The sequence below is a fragment of the Pantherophis guttatus genome, chromosome 14 (genome assembly GCF_059756535.1).
Source record: "Pantherophis guttatus breed Tessera chromosome 14, ASM5975653v1, whole genome shotgun sequence".
Classification (NCBI taxonomy): Eukaryota; Metazoa; Chordata; class Lepidosauria; order Squamata; family Colubridae; genus Pantherophis; species Pantherophis guttatus.
Window position 1 is genome coordinate 8,078,168 of NC_142076.1, and position 25,590 is coordinate 8,103,757.

The 25,590-nt window shown below is 46.8% G+C and overlaps 1 protein-coding gene across 17 annotated transcripts in view; it reads right to left on the reverse strand.

Moving 5' to 3' along the window:
- RBFOX1 (RNA binding fox-1 homolog 1) overlaps nt 1-25,590 on the reverse strand; it is a 2,479,215-nt gene that overhangs the window by 1,641,173 nt on the left and 812,452 nt on the right. Inside the window, exon 1 of one of the 17 annotated variants that reach the window (XM_034420530.3) lies at nt 19,217-20,221. The exons of the other annotated variants lie outside the window; for them this stretch is intronic. Within the exon in view, the coding sequence (XP_034276421.1) occupies nt 19,217-19,219 (3 nt within the window). The 5' untranslated portion in view covers nt 19,220-20,221. Of the gene's footprint in view, nt 1-19,216; nt 20,222-25,590 lie in introns of those variants that run through there. 17 annotated transcript variants of the gene reach the window in all.

Consider the following 25,590-nt stretch of genomic DNA (forward strand, 5'->3'; position numbering starts at 1 on the left):
GGTAAGAACTAAGGTAGAAAGTATCTCATCACCCCTAAAAATCTTGAAATATTTCCTTTCTAATCCAATTATGTTTTTTGCCCTTGCAAATGTTTCCTGCCCTTGAGAAAGCACTATAAACTTTAAATAAAGGAAAAAATAAGTGATATTAAGGTCTTAAAATTTTAATTGCTGATTACTGTATCCACTCATTTTGTTATTTCTTTAGAATAATGAATGATACACATACCCTCTTAAATTAGATTTATGGGAGCAAATAATACATTCTCATTCCATATACATTCTGGAATTAATGCTATATACTTTACTTAAATCTATCAAATACATCAATTTCTTTGTGTACTCTTATTTCTCTCTCTTTCTCTCTCCCTCCCTACCTACCGTGTCTATCTTATCTATCTATCTACCTACCTACCTACTGTATCTATCTATCTATCTATCTATCTATCTATCTATCTATCTATCTATCTATCTATCCTCCAAGGAATGGAGAAAGATAGAGAAACTGTGGATACCATCAAAAAGAAACTAAGAGGGATATTTCAGATGATACACAATGAGAAATACCAATTACCTCATTCAATTGTTATACAAATATTCAAAATGAATCCAGCACAGGAGGCATATCTTCTCTGAACAATCTACTCATGGTTTTTCAAAAATACAATGTCCTTATTTCAGACAGTAGCATCCTAAGAATGAAGGCCATATTCATGATGTCTAATCATCTGTACAAAAAAGCTCCAGAACACCAATTTCAGTATGGATCACTGGAGACCATCACATTTGTTCAAACATCGTTTATATACAACATCTGTAGGGAAACTGAGAAACCCTAACTTTTTTGGTAACTGTTTTCACCTTATCTTCTTTGCCTGGGGTGTGTGTGTGGTGTATGTGTGTTTATTTTAAGACCGATCTTTAATCATTGGGGGGGGAGGGGAGAATACCATAAAGGGAATTGCTGTTTTAAAAACAGCATATTGAAAATCAGATGAACTCTAAACGTGTATTTGCATTTCTCAGAGAAACAGAGCATTCACTTTACCTTTGAGTCCTACAATTATTTATTTTTAATATTTTCCCGATGCCCTTTCAAAACCAGAGTTCAAATGCATACTATGTGGAGTATATCCTTCCTCAATCTCTTGCCTCAAAGAACAGTTAAGAGTGAAAAGGAATATGCTAGCATCACTTTTACACTAATAAAACAAACTAATATTTCTAAGCAAGGACTGTTAACAGCCAGAGTTTGGTTTCGTGGACACAGCTGCTGTATACCTTAAACTTTGAAATTTGTTTGATACCTTTTTTTAACCGGATTAATTTTTCCTGATTTTTTTTTTTAAAAATAGACTATTTTAATGTATTTATAAACTATTGTTGAAAGAGCCAGTTTACCATTCTAAGTGATTAAGGCATCAGGCTAGAAACTGGGAGATTGTGAGTTGTAGTCCTGCCTTGGACACAAAGCCAGCTGGGTGACCTTGGGCCAGTCACTTTCTCTCAGCCCTAAGAAGGATGGAGTGGCAAACCACTTGTGAAAGACCTTGCCAAAAAAAAAAAAAAAAAAACTACAGGGAGTTCTCCAGGAAGTCTCTGAGAATGGGACAAAATTGAACAAGAGGAGAAAAAAAAATATTACTGTTAATGTCAGGGTTCTAAGTAACACCCCCAACGAAAGAAGACTCTGAGGCTTGAACTTCCTCAAAGTTCCATTTTATTAGAGCTGTCATATTGGCACACCTGGGAAAACCTGAATCTGAAAGTTTCCAGGTTTTCCCCACCCAAAAGAAAGTTCAAGTCCCTGCCCAGCACCCACATGTCCATCACATAGTCCAATCAAGGCACCATCCAAAACTGGAGATGCCTCCCAGTCACCTCATTGCAGCTGCAGGGCAAGGTGGCCTTGACTCTCAGAGAAAAGAATGTTATTATGACTATCTATCACTCACACTCTATGCAATCCCCCCTCCCATTTTCCCATAATAGAAAATGTGGCAAGCCTGAAGGCCCAAATGTAAAAGATGGCTTCCAGGTCTGACAGTTAACTCAACTCTGAATTCAAATATGCTGTCACAAGGAAGAGCAAGAAGAGGTTTTCACCTCCAAAATTTCTTAATAACACTCATTTTCCTTTAAGTTGGAATGGAACAGTTTAGCGCTATCTTCCCATCTTTCAGTGTGCCACCTCTTTAAACCTGAATAATAATTAATGTCTCTCGCACAAAGAAAAATCTTTCCCCATTATTAAACTATAGTCATTTCTAACCCATTTTTGAATTGGAAAATATATATATACCAGCATGGCATTTACTGACCCTTCCTCTGTGCAGTGGAATCATTGTTCTTCATTGCCAAGTAATAGGGGACAAAATCTAACAGTTGATATACTTCTTGAGGCTGCTTTTGGAAGAAGAATGAGGGGGGGGGGGAACCTGCTTTAGCAGTGGTATAGCCAGGGCTTACTCATAAACTGAGGATAAGATGAAAGTACAATCAGAAGGCAAAAAATAAATCACCAAGCTACCTTGTGCCATGCCAACCAGGCGTTGATTATAAAACCAATTAACGCTTGAGTCTTCAAAACATTCGAATGTAATCTATCAATCACTTCTGCATAAACTGAAGATTTCCCTCTTGTGGAAAGTCAAGGGAGAAAAAGCAGGAAGCAGGACTTATTGGTGGTGGGCCCCCTGCTTGCCCACCAAAGTAAGAATGCTAATTTCTTCTTGTCTTTCCAAAAAGCCTTTAAGATCATGCTATTATGATGGATTTTGGGAAGCTGTTCCAATTCCAATATTTGAGGGGCTGCCACAGAGAGGAGGAGGGTCAAGCTATTTTCCAAAGCACCTGAAGGCCAGACAAGGAATAATGGATGGAAACTGATCAAGGAGATATTCAACCTGGAAATAAAGAGAAATTTTATGACAGTGAGAATAATCAACTGATGAAACAGAAGTTGCCTTCTGAAGTTGTGAGAGCTTCATCACTGGAGGCTTTCAAGAAAAGACTGGACTGCCCTCGGTCAGAAATGGTGCAGGGTCTCCTGCTTGGGCGGGAGGGTTGGACTAGATGACCTACAAGGTCCCTTCCAACTCTGTTAATCTGTATCCTGGGATGCAGATGAATCATGGTTAAGATCCTGATAACGGGGGTCATAGGATGGGTTTCTTTTTTATGATATATTGTAATGGTGTATTGGCTGACTTTATTGTGACCTACTTAGAGTTCTAAAAGAAGGCAAGGCATAAATAAATGCAACTGAATGTTAAGGTGCAGATGGGAACACAGACAGAATGTTTCAGTCAGTCAAATTTTAGAACCTTCTAAAGCAGCCCAATAATACTTTCAATACTGTTAAACGTTTGGGTTCTACTTTACTGCGCCATCCTAAAATTCATACATTCCATGAATACCAGCTATTTTTACAATTTCTGAAAATCTGATGGCATATACAGATTTGCATAGTAAATTCATTCTAATTCCACATTTTAGACATTCATTTTATTTTTACAATTTAACTTGGCGTGGATGACTGGTGGTAGGTAGGTAGGTAGGCAGGCAGGCAGATACAGCATTGTCATCTTGATAATACTAAATCTAAGCGCACTGCAAAAAAAAAAAAACCAATCCTCAAGCACACAGTTGCACATCACACGACACTTTAATTGCCTGCTAAAGGATAGGTTGCTCCTAGGAATGTTCACTGAAACCATTTGTCTTTCTTAAGCACATTTTTAAAGCAACCACCAGCAATGAATTCTTTTTTCTTGGTTGCATGGGGCTCGTCTAGTACGAGCTTGGAAACTAAGTGAAGTGGTGTGATTCATTCTTAGGTGATACACCACTAAGGAATTCCAGCGCTATGGGTAAGTCCAGGGGTGGGCTGCTGGGGGTTCGCAGGGGTTCGGGAGAACCTCTAGCTAAGATTCTGTGCAGTTCGGAGAACCCCCAAATCCCACTCCTGGCTGGCCCCATCAACCCCTCCCCTCCCAGGAGTCCCCACACGGCCCGTTTGGATGCAGATAAGTGCAGGGCACACGCGGAGGCTCGGGGAGGGTGAAAAACAAGCCTACCAGAAGATCGGGAAGGCCGGAAATCAGGCCCGTTTGTGGCCTCCAGAAGGCCTCCGGAGCCTGGGGAGGCTGTTTTCGCCCTTTCTTTCTTGGAACTGTTGAAAGGATTCTGTTGTAGATTGGAGATAGGTGATGTCATATCCCTCCCCCTCTGTTATTCAATCTACAACACAGTCCTTTATACATGTACTTGGTGACTCAATGGCTAAGACACTGAGCTTGTCGATCAGAAAGGTCAGCAGTTCAGCGGTTTGAATCCCTAGTACAGGTCTCCTGCATGAGCAGGGGGTTAGACTAGATGACCTCCAAGGTCCCTTCCAACTCTGTTACTGTTACCGTATCAAAGTTCTAAGAAGGCTCCATATTTTTTTTTTCTTTGCCCTGAGAAATGTCTGCCGCTACTTAGGATTGAACTCTCAACTTTCTGAGTGGGAGGTGAGTGTCTTCACCACTAGATCACCATGCCACTCCTAAACTTACCTATATCATGATAAAAATAAATATTTAATAATATTAAATACCGTTGGAAGAATAAAATTGAAAGTATATGTTTTACATGAAATTATGACATTATATTCAATTTCCAGAATCATGCTGGACACTTTATTCTCTGGTATTTGTAATTTATCACGCTCATTTTAGGAAGAGGCATTCTACCGAAGCAAGAGCTGGCAGCAGAATTCTGCACATTTACTTGATATCTTGATTTATCAAAAGGGCAGTGGTATGGCTATTAGAAATGTCAGCATGCTTCCCTGTTTTACAGAATAGCTTAATTGTTCACATGGCATTCTTTTTCAGAATGTTACTTTTCATTAGAAATCTTGTCCGATACTTCAAATGACACAACTTTTATATTAACTGATCTGATAGATGCTGAACCTGAACTCTCCTATGCAATACACACTTTCCTAAGAGTAAGTCCACTGGACACAGTGGAAGTTTCTTTTGAATGAAGATACATAAAGAGTCATTGAGGACTGAGACTGCATGCAAAACATGTGGAGACTCCAGAAAGAGTGCAGAAAAGAGCAACAAAGATAATAAGGATACTGGAGGCTAAAGAATATGAAGAACACTTACAGGAATTGGATATGTCTAGTCTAGTGAAAAGAAAGGCTAGGGGGCAATGGTGAAATCCAATATTTTTTACTACCGGTTCTGTGGGCGTGGCTTGGTGGGCGTGGCAGGGGAATGATACTGCAAAAATTCTATTCCTACCCACTCCAGGAGAAGGATACTGCAAAATCCCCATTCCCTCCCCACTCCTGAGGGAAAGATACTGCAAAATCTCCATTCCCACCCCACTCCAGGGGAAGGATACTGCAAAATCTCCATTCCTACCCCACTCCAGAGGAAGGATACTGCAAAATCCCCATTCCCTCCCCACTCCTGAGGGAAGGATACTGCAAAATCTCCATTCTCACCCCACTCCAGGGGAAAGATACTGCAAAATCTCCATTCCCACCTCACTCTGGGGCCAGCCAGAGGTGGTATTTGCTGGTTCTCCAAACTACTCAAAATTTCCGCTACCGGTTCTCCAGAACCTGTCAGAACCTGCTGGATTTCACCCCTGCTAGGGGGTGACATGATAGCAGATTTCCAATATTTGAGGGGCTGCCACAAAGAAGAAGGGGGGGGCGGTCAACTTATTTTCCAAAGCACCAGAAGGCAAGACAAGAAACAATGGATGGAAAGTAATCAAGGAGAGAAGCAACCTAGAATGGGCGTTGACTTACCTGAACGCTTCTTCTCGTTGCTCTGGCTCCAGTGGTCAGGATTGGGTAGTGACACGCTCCAATTACTGATTGAGTCTGCAAAGCTGAGAAGCTCCTCCCCTTTGTCCTGCTTCCCAGCTTTCTGATGAAAGACAGCAACGCAGACTGGCACTTTGAGCTGTAAGACAAAAATAGAGAGAGATCCACAGAATCCTCCCCACCCACGAGGGCACCAACAGGGCGGGGCTGACCACTGGAGCCAGAGCAACGAGAAGAAGCGTTCAGGTAAGTCAACGCCCATTCTCGTTGATCCTGGCTCCAGTGGTCAGGATTGGGACATACCCAAGCCTAACTCTGTAGGGAGGGACCTGCCCGAGGGGGTGGGGAGGTTCCCAAATGAACCTGCTGGAGTACCCTGCGTCCGAAGGCAGCCTCGGCAGAGGCAAACCTATCGAGCCGATAGTGTCTAACGAAGGGAGTGGGGGACGTCCAGGCGGCGGCCCTGCAGATTTCCTCCAAGGAAGCCTGAGTAGCCCACGCGACCGAGGTGGCCGCACTACGGGTAGAGTGCGCCGTGATACCTCGAGGAACCGGAATGGAGAGGACCTCATAAGCCTTTGCGATGGTGGCGCGGATCCAACGACCCAAAGTGGTCGCCGATACCTTCTTGCCTAAGGAGGCAGGCTGAAATGAAACCAGGAGGGCTTCCGTTTGGCGCAGGGAAGAGGTGCGTCGGAGGTAAATGCGGAGGGCCCTTCTGACGTCTAGAGTGTGCCAAGCCTTCTCGAGGGGATGAGAAGGATTAGGGCAGAAGTCGGGAAGGACTAATTCGAGGGTTCTATGGTAAGGGGAATTGATCTTGGGAAGGAAAGTGGGGTCCAATCTGAGAACTACCCTGTCAGGGTGGAAGATACATAGGTCTTCTCGGGCTGAGAGGGCAGCCAAGCCAGACACCCTCCTGGCCGAAGTGATGGCCAGAAGGAAAGCAACCTTATACGATAGGAATCGAAGCCCCACCTCCCTTAGAGGCTCAAAGGGGGCCTTGGTGAGGGCATCCAGGACCCGAGGAAGATCCCAGGTGGGATACCTATGGAGAGGATGAGGCCGAAGGTTGGAGGCACCCCTAAGGAATTGCCGAATAAGTGGGCGGGAGGCTAGGGAACCCCGTGAACCACAGCAAAGAATGGAGGAAATTGCGGCTACTTGCCTGCGGAGAGTGTTGGGAGCCAAACCTGAGTCGAGGCGATCCTGAAGATAGATGAGGACCTGCTCCGTGGAGGCCGCCGTGGGGGCGATGGAATTTCTGTCGCACCAAGACGAAAATGCCCTCCAGGTGGAGTCGTAGATCCGGGTGGTTGACGGTCTACGAGCTGCCTGGATAGTTGCGACGACTCTGGGAGGAAGACGACGGGAACTCAGTAGACGCCGCTCAATCGCCAGGCGGTTAGTTGTAGCCATGCGGTGTCCGGATGAAGAAGAGACCCTTGACGGAGGACGACTCTGTCCAGAGGGAGACGCCATGGACGCCGAACCGAGAGGGCCATCAGGTCCGCGAACCAAGGCCGGCGGGGCCAATGGGGGGCGATGAGCAGCAGTTCCGCCTTTTCCTGTAGCATCTTCCTGATGACCTTGGCGATGACTGGGAGTGGGGGGAAGGCATACAGAAGGCCGGGGGGCCATGCGCTGTGGAGAGCATCCACGGCCTCCGCCCCTGGTTCCGGAAACCGTGAAAAGAACCTCTGGGTCTGCCGATTGGACCGTGTGGCAAAAAGGTCCAGGACTGGAGACCCCATCAGGGAAGTGATCTCCGCAAAAAGCCGAGGGTCCAGGGACCACTCCCCGGGGTCCAGAGAGGTCCTGCTCAGCCAATCCGCCTGAGAATTCTGGAGACCTGAGATGTGTGCCGCCCTCAAGGATTTGAGGTGTGTCTCCGCCCAGGAGCCCAGTCTCTCGGCCTCCTCCATGAGGGGTCGAGAGCGGGTCCCTCCCAGGCGGTTCACGTGGGCCTTGGCGGCCACGTTGTCCGTCCTGACGAGGACATGCCTGCCCTGTACCTTGTGGGCAAAGACCCGAAGGGCCAGGTGGATGGCCCGGAGCTCCAACCAGTTTATGTTGTGCTCTAAATCCGCTTGAGTCCAGAGACCTTGAGCGAGGGACGAGGAAAGGTGGGCCCCCCAGCCGAGAAGGCTGGCGTCTGTAGTAAGGATCAGACACTGTTGTTCCCTGAATTCCGTCCCCTGGAGAAGGGCCCCCGAGTCCCACCAATCGAAGGACCTGAGCACTTTGGGGGGAAGGTGGACAAATCGATGGGAGGACCCCAGCCCCCGTTTCTGGTAAGGGAGGAGGAACCACTGCAGAAGCCTGCAGTGGAGACGGACCCAGGGGACTATGCCGATGCAAGATACCATCTTTCCCAGGAGTTGGGAGAGGGAGGCCAGGGAAGAGCCCTTCGCTGTCCTCACTGCCCTGACCAGAGACCGCAGACTGGCCAGGCGATCCCGGGAAAGATAGACCTTGCACTGACTCGTGTCGATAACAGCCCCTAGGTGCTGGAGGCGAGTAGTCGGGACTAGATGACTTTTGGCCCGATTTATGGAGAACCCATGGGCCTCCAGAACCCGGAGAGTGGTCATAAGGTCCCGAAGGGCCTGGGGCTTCGAGACTGACTGGACCAGAAGGTCGTCCAGGTAGAACTGCATCCGGATGGGGATGGCCCTGAGATGGCCCGCTATGGCGGCCATCAATTTCGTGAATACCCTGGGGGCCGATGAGAGGCCGAATGGGAGGGCCCTGTATTGGTAGTGCTGGTTCGAGAAGCAGAATCGGAGAAACCTGCGGTGAGCCGGGAGGATGGGGACATGGAGATACGCCTCCGTCAGGTCGATCGACGAGAGGTAATCTCCAACCCTGATGCCCTCTAGGATGGTCTGGAGGGACTGCATCTTGAACCGCCGGTAAACAATCCGGCGGTTCAGGGATTTGAGGTCTAAAATCGCCCTCCACCCCCCTGAGGACTTTCGGATAACGAACAAGCGTGAATAGAAGCCTTGTCCGTGCTGCCCCTGGGGCACAGGTTCGATGGCCCGAATCTCTAGTAGGTGGAGGATGGCAGAAGCCACCAAGAGCCTGGAAGTTCGGCTCTGTGAGATGGGACAACGAAGAAACCTCTCTGGGGGGGAGGACAGGAATTCGAGAGAGAGGCCAGAACTGATAGTCCTCCTGACCCAGGCGTCCGACGAGGTAGCTGCCCACTGGCTGGCGAAGGACGCCAGGCGGCCTCCAATGGGTAGCTGGGCCAAGCCGTCAGCGTGACCTACGGAATCCCCGCCCCCTGCCCCCTCGAAAGGGCCGTCTGTTATGACCTCTGGGAGGGGGACCTGGACGATCCTGAGGTCGAAACTGTCTAGGCGGGGGAAACCGTTGACGACGGCTTCCTGAGAAACCCCCTTCAGAAGACCGGAATGGTCGGAAGGAGGATTGGGCCCTAAAGTCAGACCGCCGGGATAGGCTAGGCAGGATGCGGCGCTTGTCCTTGGACTCAACCAAGAGGGGCTCCAGTGGAGCCCCGAAAAGCTTGGGCCCTTCAAACGGGGAAGAAGCGAGGCGCCATTTAGACTTAGCATCCGCTTGCCACTGGCGGAGCCAGAGCAAGCGTCTAGCAGCTATAGAGGAACCAATGGCCTTGGCAGCGAAGCGAGAGGAATTTAAGGTAGCATCCGCTGAGAAGTCTAGGGCCACAATAACCTTGCTTATGTCCTGGTGGGTCCTCAGGTCTGAGACCGGGAGCTTGGCCTGGAGTTGGCGGAGCCATAAAATAGAGGCTCGGTTAAAAAAGGAGGCGGCCAAGGAGGCCTTGACCGACCAGGCAGTGGCCTGGTGTGATCTAACTAGGGAATGCTCTAGCCGTCTATCCTCCGGGCGTAGACCTTCATCAGGAGGACCTGTCAAATTAGAGGGGGCTGACAGTTCCGCTACAGGCTGGTCTATTGCGGGGACCTGCAAAATAGATGACAGTTCAGGTGCCAAATTATAAAGACGTCTGTCATTAGCATTGGGGCTGGGTCCAGAAGCATTGGCGTTGAAGAACATCCCTAAATAACTTGGGGCCAGGGATTTCCTCAGATTCAATGGCCGGTTCCTCAAAGAGGGGAATGGAAGAGGAAGGACCTTCCCCCGCATTAACTGATGAGATATGAGAGGATCCCAAACCTGTGACGGCCTTGGCCTTGTGGAGCAGGGAACGAAAAAGTTGGGGTTTAAAGAGACCCACAAATGCTGGTTGGTCTGGGGCCAGACCTTCGTCATCCGACAAATCCTGGTCCAGAGGATCAGGGGCTGCTAAGGATTCCCTGTCAGAATGATCAGGAGACCTTACCTGGGCTAGAGACTCAGGTCCCTGAAGGTCTGCGTCAGCAGCAGAAACAATAGAGCCTTCTACATCAATCTGTGAGAAGGAGCGACTGGAGCCCCAAGAGGAGGTCTTCTGCAGTTCCTCCCTAACCCCCATTTTGATGGCTTCCCTGATGAAGGAAGCCAAATCAGAGGAGATCTGATTGCCTAAGGGCAAGGAAGGGGGGGCTAAAGGGAGGGGGCTTGAGTAGGGTGTCCCTGGGGTTGAGGCTGGACAGGGGAAACTTCCTGTTGAGGACCAAATAATGCTACATTGACCGCCTTAGGCCCGACAAAAGATGTGATGTCCCTATCTGGGGACAAGGCAGGGGATGGAACTTGTTCAGGATTGTCCCCTTTATCAGGTTGAACCTGGGGATCCACGTTTGATGGGACTGCAGAAACAGGGGGTGGACTTGTAGAAGGGACCACCCCAGGAGATGAAAGGGGGCTAATGGTGGCTTTCTCCTGCAAGGAAGCTGCCTGGATAGCCTTCTGGATCGCCTTTTCAATGGCCTTATGGCGCTTTAGCTCTTCCCTGGTCAAAGCCGAGGATTGGGAAGGTTTAGACCCCTTTGTGGTGTGATGGGTCTTTCTGCTTCTCTTAGCAGGAACAGGGTCAGAGGATCCAGGGTCTTCCTGCTGCAAAGGTTGTTTGGCCGATCTGGAAGGCCGTTGGGAAGCCATGAGAATTCCTCAGATCCCCTGAGGGAAGGATCAGAACTCAGGGGGAAAGCTGAAAGAAAGGGCAAGGCAGACAGTTAAGGAGGCCTTTCGCCCTTACTAGGCCTCTAGTAGCCACGAGGCCTTCCAAAAATGGCCGCCGGTACAGTTAAAATGGCCGCCGGACCTTCCCAAAATGGCCGCCGGAACCCTTAAAATGGCCGCCGGACCTTCCCAAAATGGCCGCCGGAACACTAAAAATGGCCGCCGGACCTTCCCAAAATGGCCGCCGGAACACCTAAAATGGCCGCCGGACCTTCCCAAAATGGCCACCGTACACTTAAAATGGCCGCCGGGACACTTAAAATGGCCGCCGGAACATTACGAATGGTAGAGGGAGGTAATAATGGCCGCCCGGACTCCGAAACCAAATCCCCTCATACTTACATCTGGAATCCGGCGATTGGGAGTTGATCAGCAGAGCCGATCCACCCGAGGGGCTGGGGCTGCTGAAACGAGGCTCTCTGCTACTGTGCTGAGCCCAGGAGCCGATCAGAAAGGATGCGGCTAATAGGGGCCTCAGGCCTCGTGTTCTGCCCCAAAAGCGGCTCCGCTGAAATAGCGCCGCGATTAGCTGGCTATCGGATCCCCGATAGCCTCTTCGATGCCTCTGCCTGTCCAGGCAAGAGGCTAGCCCCTTGTATGCAGCAGTAGAGGGAAGGAGCCCTCCACGCTAGGGTGAGGACCAGGCTCAACCAGCCGGGAACCTACAGCCCTCACCAGCCAAAATTGGCCTCCAGCGGTCTCGGGTACGAACCCCTTCGCGCTGGGAGCTCTACCAAGATTTTTTTGGGAGCTGGAGAAGAAATCCTGTGGCAAAAGGAAAACTTTTGCAAGAGCTAAGCTCAAACGTGCCTATCTAACTGGATTGAGTCAGAAAGCTGGGAAGCAGGACAAAGGGGAGGAGCTTCTCAGCTTTGCAGACTCAATCAGTAATTGGAGCGTGTCACTACCCAATCCTGACCACTGGAGCCAGGATCAACGAGAACTAAGGAGAAATTTCCTGATGGTGAGAACAATTAACCAGTGGAAGACTTGCCTTCAGAAGTTGTTCATCACTGGAGGCTTTTAAAAAAAGATGGGACAGCCATTTGTCTGAAATGATGCAGGGGGTTGGACTAGAAGACCTCCAAGGTCCCTTCCAACTCTTGTTATTCCATTATTCTGCATTTGAATCAGTGGTGGGTTTCAACAATTTTTACTACCGGTTCTGTGGGTGTGGCTTGGTGGGCGTGGCATGGCTTGGTGGGCGTGGCAGGGGAAGAATACTGTAAAATCTCCATTCCCACCCCACTCCAGGGTAAGGATATTATAAAATCTCCATTCCTCCCCACTCCAGGGGAAGGTTACTGCAAAATCCCCATTTCCTCCCAATCAGCTGGATCTTGGGAGGCAGAGAATAGATGGGGGCGGGGCCAGTCAGAATTTTTACTACCGGTTCTCTGAACTACTCAAAATTTCCGCTATCGGTTCTCCAGAACTGGTCAGAACCTGCTGAAACCCACCTCTGATTTGAATGTTACTCTTGAATGGATATACAGAAGATTTATATGTAATACTGGCTGAGTTTTGGAACACGGTTCTTGGAAATGAAACTTGTTATCGACAAGCTAGCAACTATTTGTGTTTCCACATATATGTGTGAATAAACAGCAACTACAGATACAGCCTTCAGTTGTTACATCCCGATGCCTTAATATTTAGGACTTGTTTCCATGAAAGAGAAAAGGAAACTTGAGTTGTAATCTAAATGTAACCACCCGAACCACAAGATAACAAGAGTACACTAGTTGTTTCTTTTTAAAAACTTTAGGATTTGACAATGTTTCACTTGAAACCACTCCATTCCACAGAACTGTATATATAGGCACATTTCATTTTATTCTGCTTCTCAGATATTTTTTAGAAGACTTTCCATTGACAAAAAGATTACAAGTCACTGAAGGCTATTATTTTGTAGCAATAAAGTATATATTTTTTTTATTAAGGCATGTACATTTTTAGGTATAATACTAGAAATAGTCCTTGACTTACAACAGTTCATTTAGTGACCATTCAAAGTTATAATGGCACTGAAAAAAAAGTGACTTATGACCATTTTTCACATTTATGACTGTTGCAGCATCCCCGTGATCAAAATTCAGTTGCTTGGCAACTGACTCATATTTATGACGATTCAGTATTCTGGGATCATGTGACCTCCCCCTTTTGCGACTGCCTGACAAGCAAAGTCTTTGGAGAAGCCAGATTCACTTAACAACCGTGCTACTAACTTAACAAATGCAATGATCCACTTAACAACTGTGACAAAAAAAAGTGATAAAATGGGGCACTTAACAAATGTTCCATTGAGCAACATAAATTTTGGGCTCAACTGTAGTCGTAGCTCGAGGACTACCTGTATTGCACACTTAATAGACAACAGTGTGGTATAAAGATAATTTTTATATGTGCTGGGAAACCCCCAAAAAACTGTGTGACTCCCTTTAGTGAGATACCAGTTGTATGATTTATGAGCATATTTGGTACCAGAATTTCCATTGCTGTTAAATGAACTGTGCCAATTTTATGAGTTTTTACCCTGTTTGTTAAGCAAATCATGTAGTTAAGTGAATCCTGCTTCCCCCATTGACTTTGCTAGTCAGAAATTGGTTGGGAAGGTCACAAATGGTCATCATTTGACCTTGAGATGCTGCAACCATCTTGGCCAGTTGCAAAGCAGCCAAAGATGACCATTTGACTGTGTTTGATCATAAGGGCAAGTACCAATCATAAGTAACCTTTTCCAGTGCCGTTTTAACCATGAACAGTCACCAAACTAATTGTTGCAAGTCAAGAAATATCTATACTTGAAGAGCCGTAACGGCGCAGTGGTTAGAATGCAGTACTGCAGGCTACTTCTGCTGACTGCCGGCTGCCTGTAATTTGGCAGATCGAATCTCACCAGGCTCAAGGTTGACTCAGCCTTCCGTCCTTCCGAGGTGGGTAAAATGAGGACCCAGATTGTTGGGGGCAAATATGGCTGACTCTGTAAACCACTTAGAAAGGGCTGTAAAAGCACTGTGAAGCGGTATATAAGTCTAAGTGCTATTGCTATACTTGCTTTATTGCTATTGGTCAGGAACTGAACGTGCAATATCTCTTTTTTATTGTGATTAAATTTTTATTAGTTTATCAAAGTATAAAATACAAAGGAAAAAAGAGTTGTGGAAAACTAAAAAAAGGGGGAAAGGAAAAGAAAAGAGAGATAGTGTAAAGGGAAAAAAGGAAAGAAAAAGGCACTGACTTCTGACTCTTTAGCACAGAAGTCCCAAAGGTGCTTTTTCAAGAGGCAACTGGACTTTCTTGTTTTTTCTTTTGAAGATGTTTCGCTTCTCATCCAAGGAGCTTCTTCAGCTCTAACCAGATGATGGGGAATGGAAGGATTTATACTCTTTGCAGACAGCTGGTCAGTTGCATCCTTTTAGAGAGCGGTTGAGGCCACTTGCAGGTTTGTCTGTGTCCTCAGGGTCACCTGATCAGTGCAAATGAGTATAGACCCTTTTTGGAACTGTTGAAAGAATTGTGTTGTAGATTGGAGATCTACAACACAGTCCTTTCAACAGTTCCAAGAAGGCTCCACATCCTTTTGCACCACTCAGGTGACTTTGAGGATACAGAGAAACCTCCAAGTGGCCTTAACGTCCCTCTAAAAGGATGCAAATGACCAGCTGTCTGCAAGGATTATAAATCCTTCCATTCCCCACCATCTGGTTAGAGCTGAAGAAGCTCCTTGGATGAGAAGCGAAACGTCTTTAAATAGAATAGAATAGAATTCTTTATTGGCCAAGTATGATTGGACACACAAGGAATTTATCTTTGGTGCAGATGCTCTCAGTGTACATAAAAGAAAAAAAAATATATTCATCAAGAAGAAGAAAAACCAGAAAGTCCAGTTGCCTCTTGAAAAAGCACCTTTGGGACAACCAGGATCTGGATGACTGAGAATCTCCATAGACCTGTAGCACAGTAGAAGATAACAACATTGCAACCACACCTTTTTTGCTTTTACGCAACAGTGTGTACGAGCCATTTCTATAACAATAAGCCTATCTAGTTAACAAAAACAAAATCTTTTTTTTTTTTCATTGCAAGCACAAAGTCCGGAAGCAATTTCAGAATAGATACAAGGTTAGATATATTCTCTTCTTTGGATAAAAGAATCAATTTAACCATCTCTGCTTTTCTTTGCCGTGGAGACTAACCCTAATCCGTAATATCTCTGAGGTATGACTGTAGATACTTCCATGCTGTTTTCTTGGCATAATAGATAACTGTATTGCTATTGCCTTCTTCTGATATGTCCTCCCCACCTTACCAGTCTTGCCATTATGATCCCTAGACCCATGATGGCGAACCTATGATACACGTGTCACAGGTGGCAGCAGAGCCATATCTGTGGGCACACGAGCATTGCCCTAGCTCAGTTCCAGCACATGTGTGCGCCAGCCAGCTGATTTTTGGGCCTTCTGGGCCCACCGGAAGTTGGGAAATGGGCCATTTCTGGCCTCCGGATGGCCTCTAGGGGGGGTAGGGAAGGCCGTTTTCGCCCTCCCCAGGCTCCTAGAAAGCCTCTGGAGCTTGGGGAGAGCAAAAAACAGGACTTCTGGTCCCACCAGAAGTCGGAAACGGGCCATTTCCAGCCTCCGGAGGGTCTCCGGGGGGGTGAGGAAGCCAGTTTTCACCCTCCCCAGGCTCCTAGAAAGCCTCTGGAGCCTGGGGAGAGTGAAAAACGGGCCCACTGGGCCATCACGTGCCTAAAGCGGGGCGAGGGGGGGGGTTGCACGCATGCATGGGGGCGGGGCACAGGGGACATTGAATTATGTGTGCAGGCACTCTTGCACGCAACCCCCCGTGCTCCCCCCGCTTTTGGCACACAACGGCAAAAAGGTTAGCCATCACTGCCCTAGATTATATCCACAGTGTCTTTTCTGAACCAAGATCAATTAAAGTTAGACAGGCATTGTTCTCAGCTGAGGGCCAGGCCGAACAAAACAAAAATACAACCACTTACAACTTACAACCACAACTGAGCCCAAAATTTATGTCGCTAAGTGAGGCATTTGTTAAGTGAGTATTGCCCCATTTTATGACCTTTCTTGCCATGGCTGTTAAGTGAATCACTGCAGTTGTTAAGTTAGCAACATGGCTGTTAAGTGAATCTGGCTTCCCCATTGACTTTGGCTTGCCGGAAGGTCGCAAAAGATGATCAGATGACCGTGGGATGCTACAACCATCATAAATATGAATCCCTTGCCAAACAATCCGAATTTCGATCACATGACCACGGGGATGCTGCAATGGTCCATAAGTGTGTAAAATAGTGATAAGTCACTTTTATCAGTGCCCTTGTAACTTTGAATGATCACGAACTGTTGTAAATTGAGGATTACTTGTGTAATCTTTTTTTTTGTGTTCACATCATTCAGTTTTTCATAGCTCACTGATCCACAGTTTCCCCAACCCAATTGTCTGCATTTACAATCTATTTACTGAACATCTGAAATGGAATCACACTACATGCATAGCTAGGAGCTGGATATCAATTTTCTAGAATAAAATCTTAAGGAAAACACTGACAAAATAAACGTATTTGGTGCTACTTAGTTGGTTCCACCCCTGCTCCTTTTCAGTCCCTACATGTTACATTACAAAGCCTCCATAAGACCACTGAAGAACGGGCCTTCGTTCACACATTTCCCTGATGTTTTTTTTTACTCATCCAAATAAAAGATAATGCAAAACAAAGTAACATAATATTGTTTTTGTCAACAGTGTTGACAAATTCTTCTTCATTTTTTGGTGAGAGGAGATGAAGAGAGGGTCTCTCCTATGCAATCTACAGCCTTAATGATCTCCCATACCAAGTGAAAGTTATGGAAGGGACCTTGGAGGTCTTCTAGTCCAACCCCCTGCTTAGCCAGGAAACTCTACACCACTTCTGACAAATGGTTGTCCAACCTCTTCTTAAAAACTTCCAGTGTTGGAGCATTCACAACTTCTGTAGGCAAGTTGTTCCACTGATTAATTGTTCTAACCTTCAGGAAATTTCTCCTTAGTTCTAAGTTGCTTCTCTCCTTGATTAGCTTCCACCCATTGCTTCTTGTTCTGCCCTCAGGTGCTTTGGAGAATAGTTTGACTTCCTCTTCTTTGTGGCAGCCCCTGAGATATTGGAAGACTGCCATCATGTCTCCCCTGGTCCTTCTTTTCTAGACATACCCAGTTCCTGCAACCGTTCTTCATCATATGTTTTAGCCTCCAGTCCCCTAATCCTCTTTGTTGTTCTTCTCTACACTCTTTCTAGAGTCTCCACATCTTTTGTTTTAAGAAACTTTAACAGACAATGAATGACACATTCCCCATGTTTAAAACTGATTTCTTTTTAAAAAAGATCAACATTAATAGACAACAGCCTTCTTACAATATACTATTTATATCCAATAACAAAGGATTTTCTTCTTCTCCTGAGTAGAGACAACACACATTAAACTTTATCTGCTGTCACTGAACAAAACCGGCCTCCTTAATAAACAAGGGAGTCCAGCTGACATGTGATCTGTGCCTCTCTACAGTATCATTCAGGGCCACTATTAATATAGAAAGAAAAATGGCTGGAGGGGGGACATCGAGGGAAGGCGAAAGGTTTAAAATAGATGATGGTGACTGAAGGTTTGTACTTGGGGGAAAAAAAGACTCTTACTAGGTGAAAGCCGGATATCAATAGTTGTTTCTCATAACGTTTATTTTCAGATTAATCCCTCTTAAGAATAGTTTTAGAAGCAGAAGTTAGAAACTTAAAATTGAAAAGAATGTTTAATTAAATAACGAAAGGTGAATAATTAAGGATAAGCAAATATTATGTTTTGATAATAATTGTTATAAATAGCATCGTTAAAATTTTTGTTATCATTATTCAAAATCAATTGTACCCACACAACACACTGTCAATGTGAATATTGAGTTTTTATGTATATACCAAAGGAAAATGTATAAATAAAATACCCCCCCCCAAAAAAAGAAAGAATAGTTTTAGTAGTGTTTGTCTCTAGCGCATACATGCCTATCATAGCCAAATAATTCTAACAAAATTATTTTAGCACCATCTTCTGTTTGAGGGATAACATTATGGGCACTGGGAAATAGGGGATCAGTTTTTGGATACATGCTTACAATGACCTCATCTGCATTTCACAATGACATCACTTCAGATTATTCAATTTTTTTCGTCTTTCATACAACTTTTTGCACATCCTCTTTGTATCCCAATGATTCTTCAATATACCTCCATCTTTTTTTGATCATACAGAATATCTTTTATTCAAAACGCTCACTTATAACAACTCATATCTACGTTTTATTTATTTAAAATATTTGTATAATTTACAATCTACATGACACTAAAAATCTGCACCCCCATAAGGGTTGTGATTTTACACAGGAACGCACTGGATTTTTTTCCCCCCCTGAGAATTACGTAACTTACAGCTGAAACTAGGTAAGGCTGTGACACATTCTCAACAGCATCGACTATTAAAGCATGTGCTTCAACCACCAACACTCAATTTTAACAGGACTTGATCTCAACATGGTCATAAACTCCATTCAGACCCAACCAAAGCTGAGAAATGTGCAACAACAACAACAGCCCCATCTGAGTATTTTTTTAAAAAAATAAACCAATCAACAAACCAACAAACCATTGGGCAGAGTGAGAATAATGAAGGGAGCATTATCCTTTTTTTTTTTTTAGGATAAGGAAAAAAATAAAATAAAAGGAGAATAGTGGCTTGCAATGGATTGAGCAAAAGAGCCATCAGGGAGGAAAATATAATTTTTAGCAGATCTATTTAAGCTTAGAAAGAGAAGGGGCGGGGAAAGAAAAAAAAAACACTGGGAAACTTCTAGACAGCTGATCAATGCCACCTAAGAAAAAGCCCCTCAGGAGAATTTAACACCACCATCACACATGGAGAGAGAGACCTTGAAGATGGAGAAGACCTCCTTCAATAGGGCCTTTTTTCTTTCTTTTTTTTCCCTTGAAAAGGAAGGAAAATTGAAGCAGGGATGGAAATCCCATCCCTGCAAGGAACCACATGCCCACAACCTGCCCCACCACGTACCTGCGGGAGAGGGCGGGACAAAAGAGGAGGGAGCAGTGGAATCGGCGGATCCCCATTGGTCAAGGGGCACCGGCCCCGCCCCTCGCTTCCCTCCTTTAAAAAGCCAAAGGAGCGGGACGCCGCTCTCACCCCTCAGACGGGCACTTACCATGCAAGGAAGTTCGGGGCGGAGGTGAGGGAGGAGGCGACGGTCGCAACGGTCGTCCGGGGGTCGCTTTCTTTCCTTTCGCTGCCGGCCCGGCGCGGCGTTCTCCTTCTATTCCTCTGTTCTCCTCAGTTCCAGGCGCAAAAGTCTCAAAAAGCCAGCGCGCTTGCCTTTCCCAAGTCTCCCACACACGGAGCCGGGGCGCGGGAAGCTTCGGCAGCCCCCCTGAGGAAGGAGGGGAGGGGAGGGGAGCGGGGGGGCAGCACAAAAAAGGCGGCGCTCCCCCCGCCCGTAAAAGCCTTTCCGTGCGGCGCGTGGAGACCCCCCCCCACTCTTTCTCTCTCTCTCTCCTCCCCGCCTTCTCCCGAGGCCGGGCGGCAAAAAAAAAAAAAACTTCTCCGCGGGGGGCTGTGGGCGACCCGCCTCGCGCGCGCGCTCGCTCGCTCGCTTCACCTCGCTCGCTCTCCAGTCCCCCCCACCACCACCACCACTCTTCCTCAGGCGAAGATAAGCGCGCGTGCCCTCGCCCAATCAGCTGGAGGGAGGGGTGCTTTGGAACGCAGGTGGCCGAGAAACGTGTAATTTAAGAAATAAAATAAGAGCGAAAGAGGCGCGCGCCGGCTTGCTTTTATTTTTTTTCCCCACAGCGCGCACGCGCCCTGCTGCCGCCCCCCCACCTTAAAAACTCTTCAGAACCGGGGGGTGGGGGGGCAGGAGAAAGGACCAAAAAAAAAAAAAAAGAGGAGCGAAAAGCGCCTTGCGCGCGCTCGCTCTCGGCTGGCCGAACTGCTTTTGACGGCGCTGCGCGGAGGCGCTTGCCCGTCTTTGAGGAGATAGAGAGAAAACGCCGGGTGAGGCGCGATTACAAGCCGGTCCCGGGAAGGGAGCTGGTGCCGTTCGCCCTGGCCTCCGTGACCGTCCTCCCGTCTCTCCTGCGCTCGGGGCGAGCGAGCGAAAGGCTTCGGGGCAGCGCCGACTTTGGCTCTGCGCGAGGAAGGGAGGTTGGGAGGGAAGCTGAGCTGCCGGCCGTGGCGCTCCGCTCGGAGCCGCCGCCGCCGCGGCTTCGAAGAGGGAGGAGGAGGTGACCTTCACGCGTGGAGGGGGGTGGGTGGGACGCGTGCAAGGGGAGCGAGCGTGGAGGTGGAGGCCCCGCCGGGACAGCGCGGCTTCTAGACCAGCCCACGCTCCGAAGGGGAAAGGGAAGGAGTGGGTGGTTGGGTAGGTGGGTGGCTGGAACGAGAGACACCCCACCCCCCGTGGGGACGTCTTGCTTGCATGTCACACACAAGCACCCCTCCCTGGGGAAGGAGGAGGGAGGGATGGAGGCCCCGCGTTGAAACGCACCCCTTTTCCCGCAAACTAAAGGGAGTGGAAGTGTTTTCCCACAATTCTAGGGGGGAACAAAACAGTCACTCTCCCCCCCCCATCCCCGAGTCTCTCCCGAGATCGCACTGCAGCGCCCATCATCCCCAGCCGGCAGTCTGAGCGCGTGGCCATCACTGTGGTCCTTGAACTTCCCTCTCCTGGTTTCTAACCCAGCATTGGGTGGCGGTGGGGGTTGGTAGGGCGGCCAGGATAAAAAGATTTCGCTCTTTCCGAAGAGGTGCCCTTAGAAGGAAGGCTAAACGGGAAAGGGAAAGTGGTGGGGAGAGAGCAGCGATTTCTCCCTCGAAGGTCCCCTTAGAAGCCTGCCTTGGAAAGGGAAAGTGGGGAGGGGGCAGACATTTCTCTCGAAGGTCCGCTTGGAAAGGGAAAGTGGGGAGGGGGCAGACATTGGAAAGGGAAAGTGGGGAGTGGGCAGACATTTCTCTTGAAGAGAACATTTCTCTTTCCCTTGGAAAGGGAAAGTGGGGAGGGGGAAGAGATATCTCCCTCAAAGGTCCTCTTAGAAGGCGGAAAGGGAAAGTGGTGGGGAGGGGGCAGAGATTTATCCCTCAAAGGTCCCCTTGGAAGCCTGCCTTGGAAAGGGAATGTGGGGAGGGGGCAGACATTTCTCCCCCTCAAAGGTCCCCTTGGAAGACTGCGTTGGAAGGGGAAAGTTGGGGGAGGGGCGCTGTATTTGCAAGACAGGTCCTAGGTCGAGACAGTCCCGCCCACCCGGAGCGAAAGCAGCAGGTCGGGATGTTTTCACCTTAAAGCTCCTATTTTGCGAACCTTCTACGTTAAGGGACTAAAACGGTCCGGGGGTTTAGCTGCATCTGCCGGCAGGGGAGCGCAGCCAGTGACATCGACACGGGAGGGATGAAAAGGAAACTGGACGGGGCTGAATTCAGGCAACACCCCCACCCCCCACCCCCAGGCCCTGGTGGGGTTTGCGTGACTGTGGCTTCGCACGCCTTGTGCATCCATGCATGGCTGAGCAGCTGAAAAAGACGTTGCTTTCTCCCATCTGGCTGTAAAAAGTTCGATCGGGGAAGAAAATGGGACACTGGCACTTCGGAGGTTCGGCTGTAGAGAAACGCACAACGTTCAGTAACGGGGTTCTTTCTGCTGCTCGAGGCTACATTCCTAAGTGAACAGAGGCGTGAGAGCTTTTCAGGAGTTTTAAGGAGCGACGTGGCTGCTTTAAGAAGCCTGGTTTGCCCTTTAAAACAGCTGTCGGGATTAGTTGTCAGAAGTGATCCTTCCCACACCATCCAGCCGGAATTCATTCTTGGATGAGAAGCAGAACCTTGTCTTCCTCAAGGGGGGGGGAGGCATAGCCCAGTTGCCTTTTTCCCCCTTTCTTTCAAAAAGGTGGTTCTTTTGAAAAAGCACCTTTGAGACAACCATGACCTGGATGACTGAGAATCTCCATAAACACTCCTTAAACAGTCCCTTTCCAAATGAAGACGAAGGCTAAGATTAACAGAGTTGGAAGGGACCTTGTAGGTCATCTAGTCCAATCCCCTGCCCAAGCGGGAGACCCTACACCACTTCTGACAGATGGCAGTCCAGTCTCTTCTTGAAAGCTTCCAGTGATGAAGCTCCCACAACTTCTGAAGGCAACTTCTGTTCCATCAGTTGATTGCTCTCACTCTCAGAAAATTTCTCCTTATTTCCAGGTTGAATCTCTCCTTGTTCAGTTTCCATCCATTATTCTTTGTCTGGCCTTCAGCTGCTTTGGAAAATAGCTTGACCCCCTTCCTCCTCTCTAGGGCAGTCCCTCAAACATAGGAAGACTGATATCCTGTCTCCCAGTCCTTCTCTTCACTAGACTAGCCATGCCCAGTTCTTGCAACCATTCATCGTATGTTTTAGCCTCCAGTCCCCCAGTCAAGAATGGTCCTGTCCAGGCTAGTAGCCACAAAAAAGACAAAAGAGGAATCTGTGTGACCCCTAAATGGAAGGTTTTGCCACATGACTTCATCTCCACTTTTTGGAGGAAGAAATGGTGGCATCTGGGAGAAGAGAAAGATAGAAAGTCTTAGCTGTGCCAAGCCAAAAGTTAGACTCTGAAGTGAGGTCTTTGTAGATAATACAGTGTAAATGAAAGCAAGATCTACAAGGAAAATGTTAACCATAACTGTGCACTGAAGAATAAGCCACTATTTTCTTTAATCTGGGCAGAAGTTTACATTTGAGCCTCCCACCACCAATTAGCAGGGCTATAATATACCTTCAATTATCAGGGTTTTTTTCCCTCCCTTTGCTTAATTACAAACTTAAGAAATTATACTTTAACTGCGTAAATACTCAGGTGCAATAATGATTACTCATCATGAAATATTTAACCGGCAAATTAGGAAAAAATGGCTTTGCACTAACGACAGTTGCCCTGTTTCAGCAATACCAAAACAGAAGCTCAAGGACTAGAAAGGGCTGGAAGGGATCTCGAGGTCTTCTAGTCCAACACCATCAAGAAAGACTGTATACCATCAAGAAGGAAGAAGAAGAAGAAGAAGAAGAAGAAGAAGAAGAAGAAGAAGAAGAAGAAGAAGAAGAAGAAGAAGAAGAAGAAGAAGAAGAAGAAGAAGAAGAAGAAGAAGAAGCAACATCCCGTTGTCTCCTGAAAAAACACTTTTGGGACAACCATGACCTGGATGACTGAGAATCTCTACAGACGTTTAACTATACAATTTGGGATGAACACCCTTTGAATGATGTGGGAGTAGGAATGGATTTCCAGAGGGGAAAATTGCAGACTGCAGGAACCAGGAGCACAACTCAGGTGACCCTGAGGACACAGATAAACCTCCAAGTGCTTCACCGACTCTCTAAAAGGATGCAAATGACCAGCTATCTGCAAGGAATATAAATCCTTCCATTCCCCACCATCCTGTCAAGAGCCGAAGAAGCTTCTTGGATGAGAAGTGAAACATCTCCAAAGAAAACACAAGAAAGTCCAGTTGCCTCCTGAAAAAGCACCTTTGGGACAACCATGACCTGGATGATTGAGAATCTCTACAGACTCCAATGATGGAGCACCCACAACTCTGAGAAGGCAAACTATTCCATTGATTAATTGTTCTCACTGCCAGGAAGTTTCTCCTTAGTTCCTAGTTAATTCAGAACTCCTCAAAATAAGAGGGAATGGTGAGGCAACACCCTCTTTGCTAGTGGGAACCCAGAGAAGTTTTCCATGTGGCTGTTAACTCAAAACCTGTTAACCTTCTCATTACGTTTCCCCAAAGCTGAACTCAAGCTTCCTATGTGCAAAGAACAATTCATTTTTCTTTGTTTGAAAAATACAGGTTACTAAACCTTCATGCCCAAAATAGAGTCCACATATGCCAATTCTCATCTCAGTGGCTGCCAGTCTCTTTCCAGATCAAGATGGTGGTTTCAATTTTTAAAGCCCTAAATGTCTTAGGTTCAGGGTACCTGAAGAAGCATCTCCCTTAAGCATCTTAAGATCATCCAGTGAGTTCTCTGGGTCCCCATTGAAGGATTTGGCTGGCATCCAAACCAACATCATTTTGGTACCAAGGGGAAACTCTCTGTTTTCCCTGCCTTTTGTTTGCATCTTAATGCATTTCAATTCATATTGTTTTACTTGCTGAATGAATGCCATGCAGCTGCCTAATTTATATGGCGTATCTATTTTGCATCTTACTGTATACATTTTTATCCCGATTGTATTTTCAGTGTACCTCTGTGAGGATGGGGCAGTTAAACATTTGCAATAAATAAATCCATTTTGAAACATTCTGAATCCAAGGACTTTGCCCTCTTGTTAACTGTACAACAGATTGAACATTTTAAGCGCAGTTTGAAAATGTGTTTGCCTCTAAAAGGACTCTTGGCAATGTTTAAGGAAACCCCTTTTCTCCATGTGCAATTAAGAATTTTTGTTTGTTCTGCCCCACCACAACATTTAGTTAAAGCATCATCCTTCCCCTCCCCCATAAATGAATCATGCCAAAACAATGAGGCTATAAAATGCCTGTCCTTGTTTTCCTTCTGGGTCATGGTTGAAAGCTGTTCTGATTTTTGAGACTGCAATCATTCCAAGGAACAGGATTGGGTGTCTCCTCTGATCCTGCTTCATCACTTTTAGTATCTCACCAACCAGCAAGGAGAACATCCACCCATGAAGCACCGTAAGCACAATTAAAGCTCCAGGAATCTGCAGGTTTGCTAAAATGGCTTTTTCTGCCCCACTCCCATCCCAGCATATCCCTGTTTAAAATACATTTGGGAAGATGCCAGGACAAAAATGGAACAGAGAATAAAAGAGGGAGACCTATTGAGATAGTGCAATTGACTAAGTCCATGGAACTAAAACTGGCTGTCAGAGCGTTTACAGTGTGACTACTATTTTGAGACAACACAGGAGCAAAATACAGGACACAGAGATTTTGTCATTACAAACAGTGGTTTGTATACAAGACTTCTATATACAGACATACACATGGTAGGCACATACCAGGCAAGCAATCAATCTTCAACTCTACATGGAGAACTATAATGCAGATAGAACACAACGAGGAGAGTGATACACGAGGAGAGAGAGAAAGAGAGAGAGGGAGAGGGAGAGAGAGAGAGAGGCGCCCTCTCATGGCCTCTCTTATATAGACAGCTTCCTAAAGCGGCAATAACCCTGCTGACTCATCCTCAGTCTTAAAGCAGCAAGAACCTTGCTGACTGTTCCTGGTCCACAGCCTTACAGCGGCTGGTCAACTTTAAATCATCATTACCCTGACACTGGCTAATAGTGGGCAACCTTTAGAGTGAGAGAGTAGTCATTGAAACTGGAAAAAAAAATACTAGGAAAATTGACCAAAAGACCTGAAAAAGAAGTTCAACATCCTTCATAATTTTCTAGAGATTGCAGTGAAGAAAAGTAGACATTACACTTTTAAAAAACTTTCCTGATGCCAATTAAGAGTTCTCTTGATACAGAATGCCCCTTCTTTCCCCCAGTAAAAATAGTGCTCTGGTACTTTTGAAGTGTG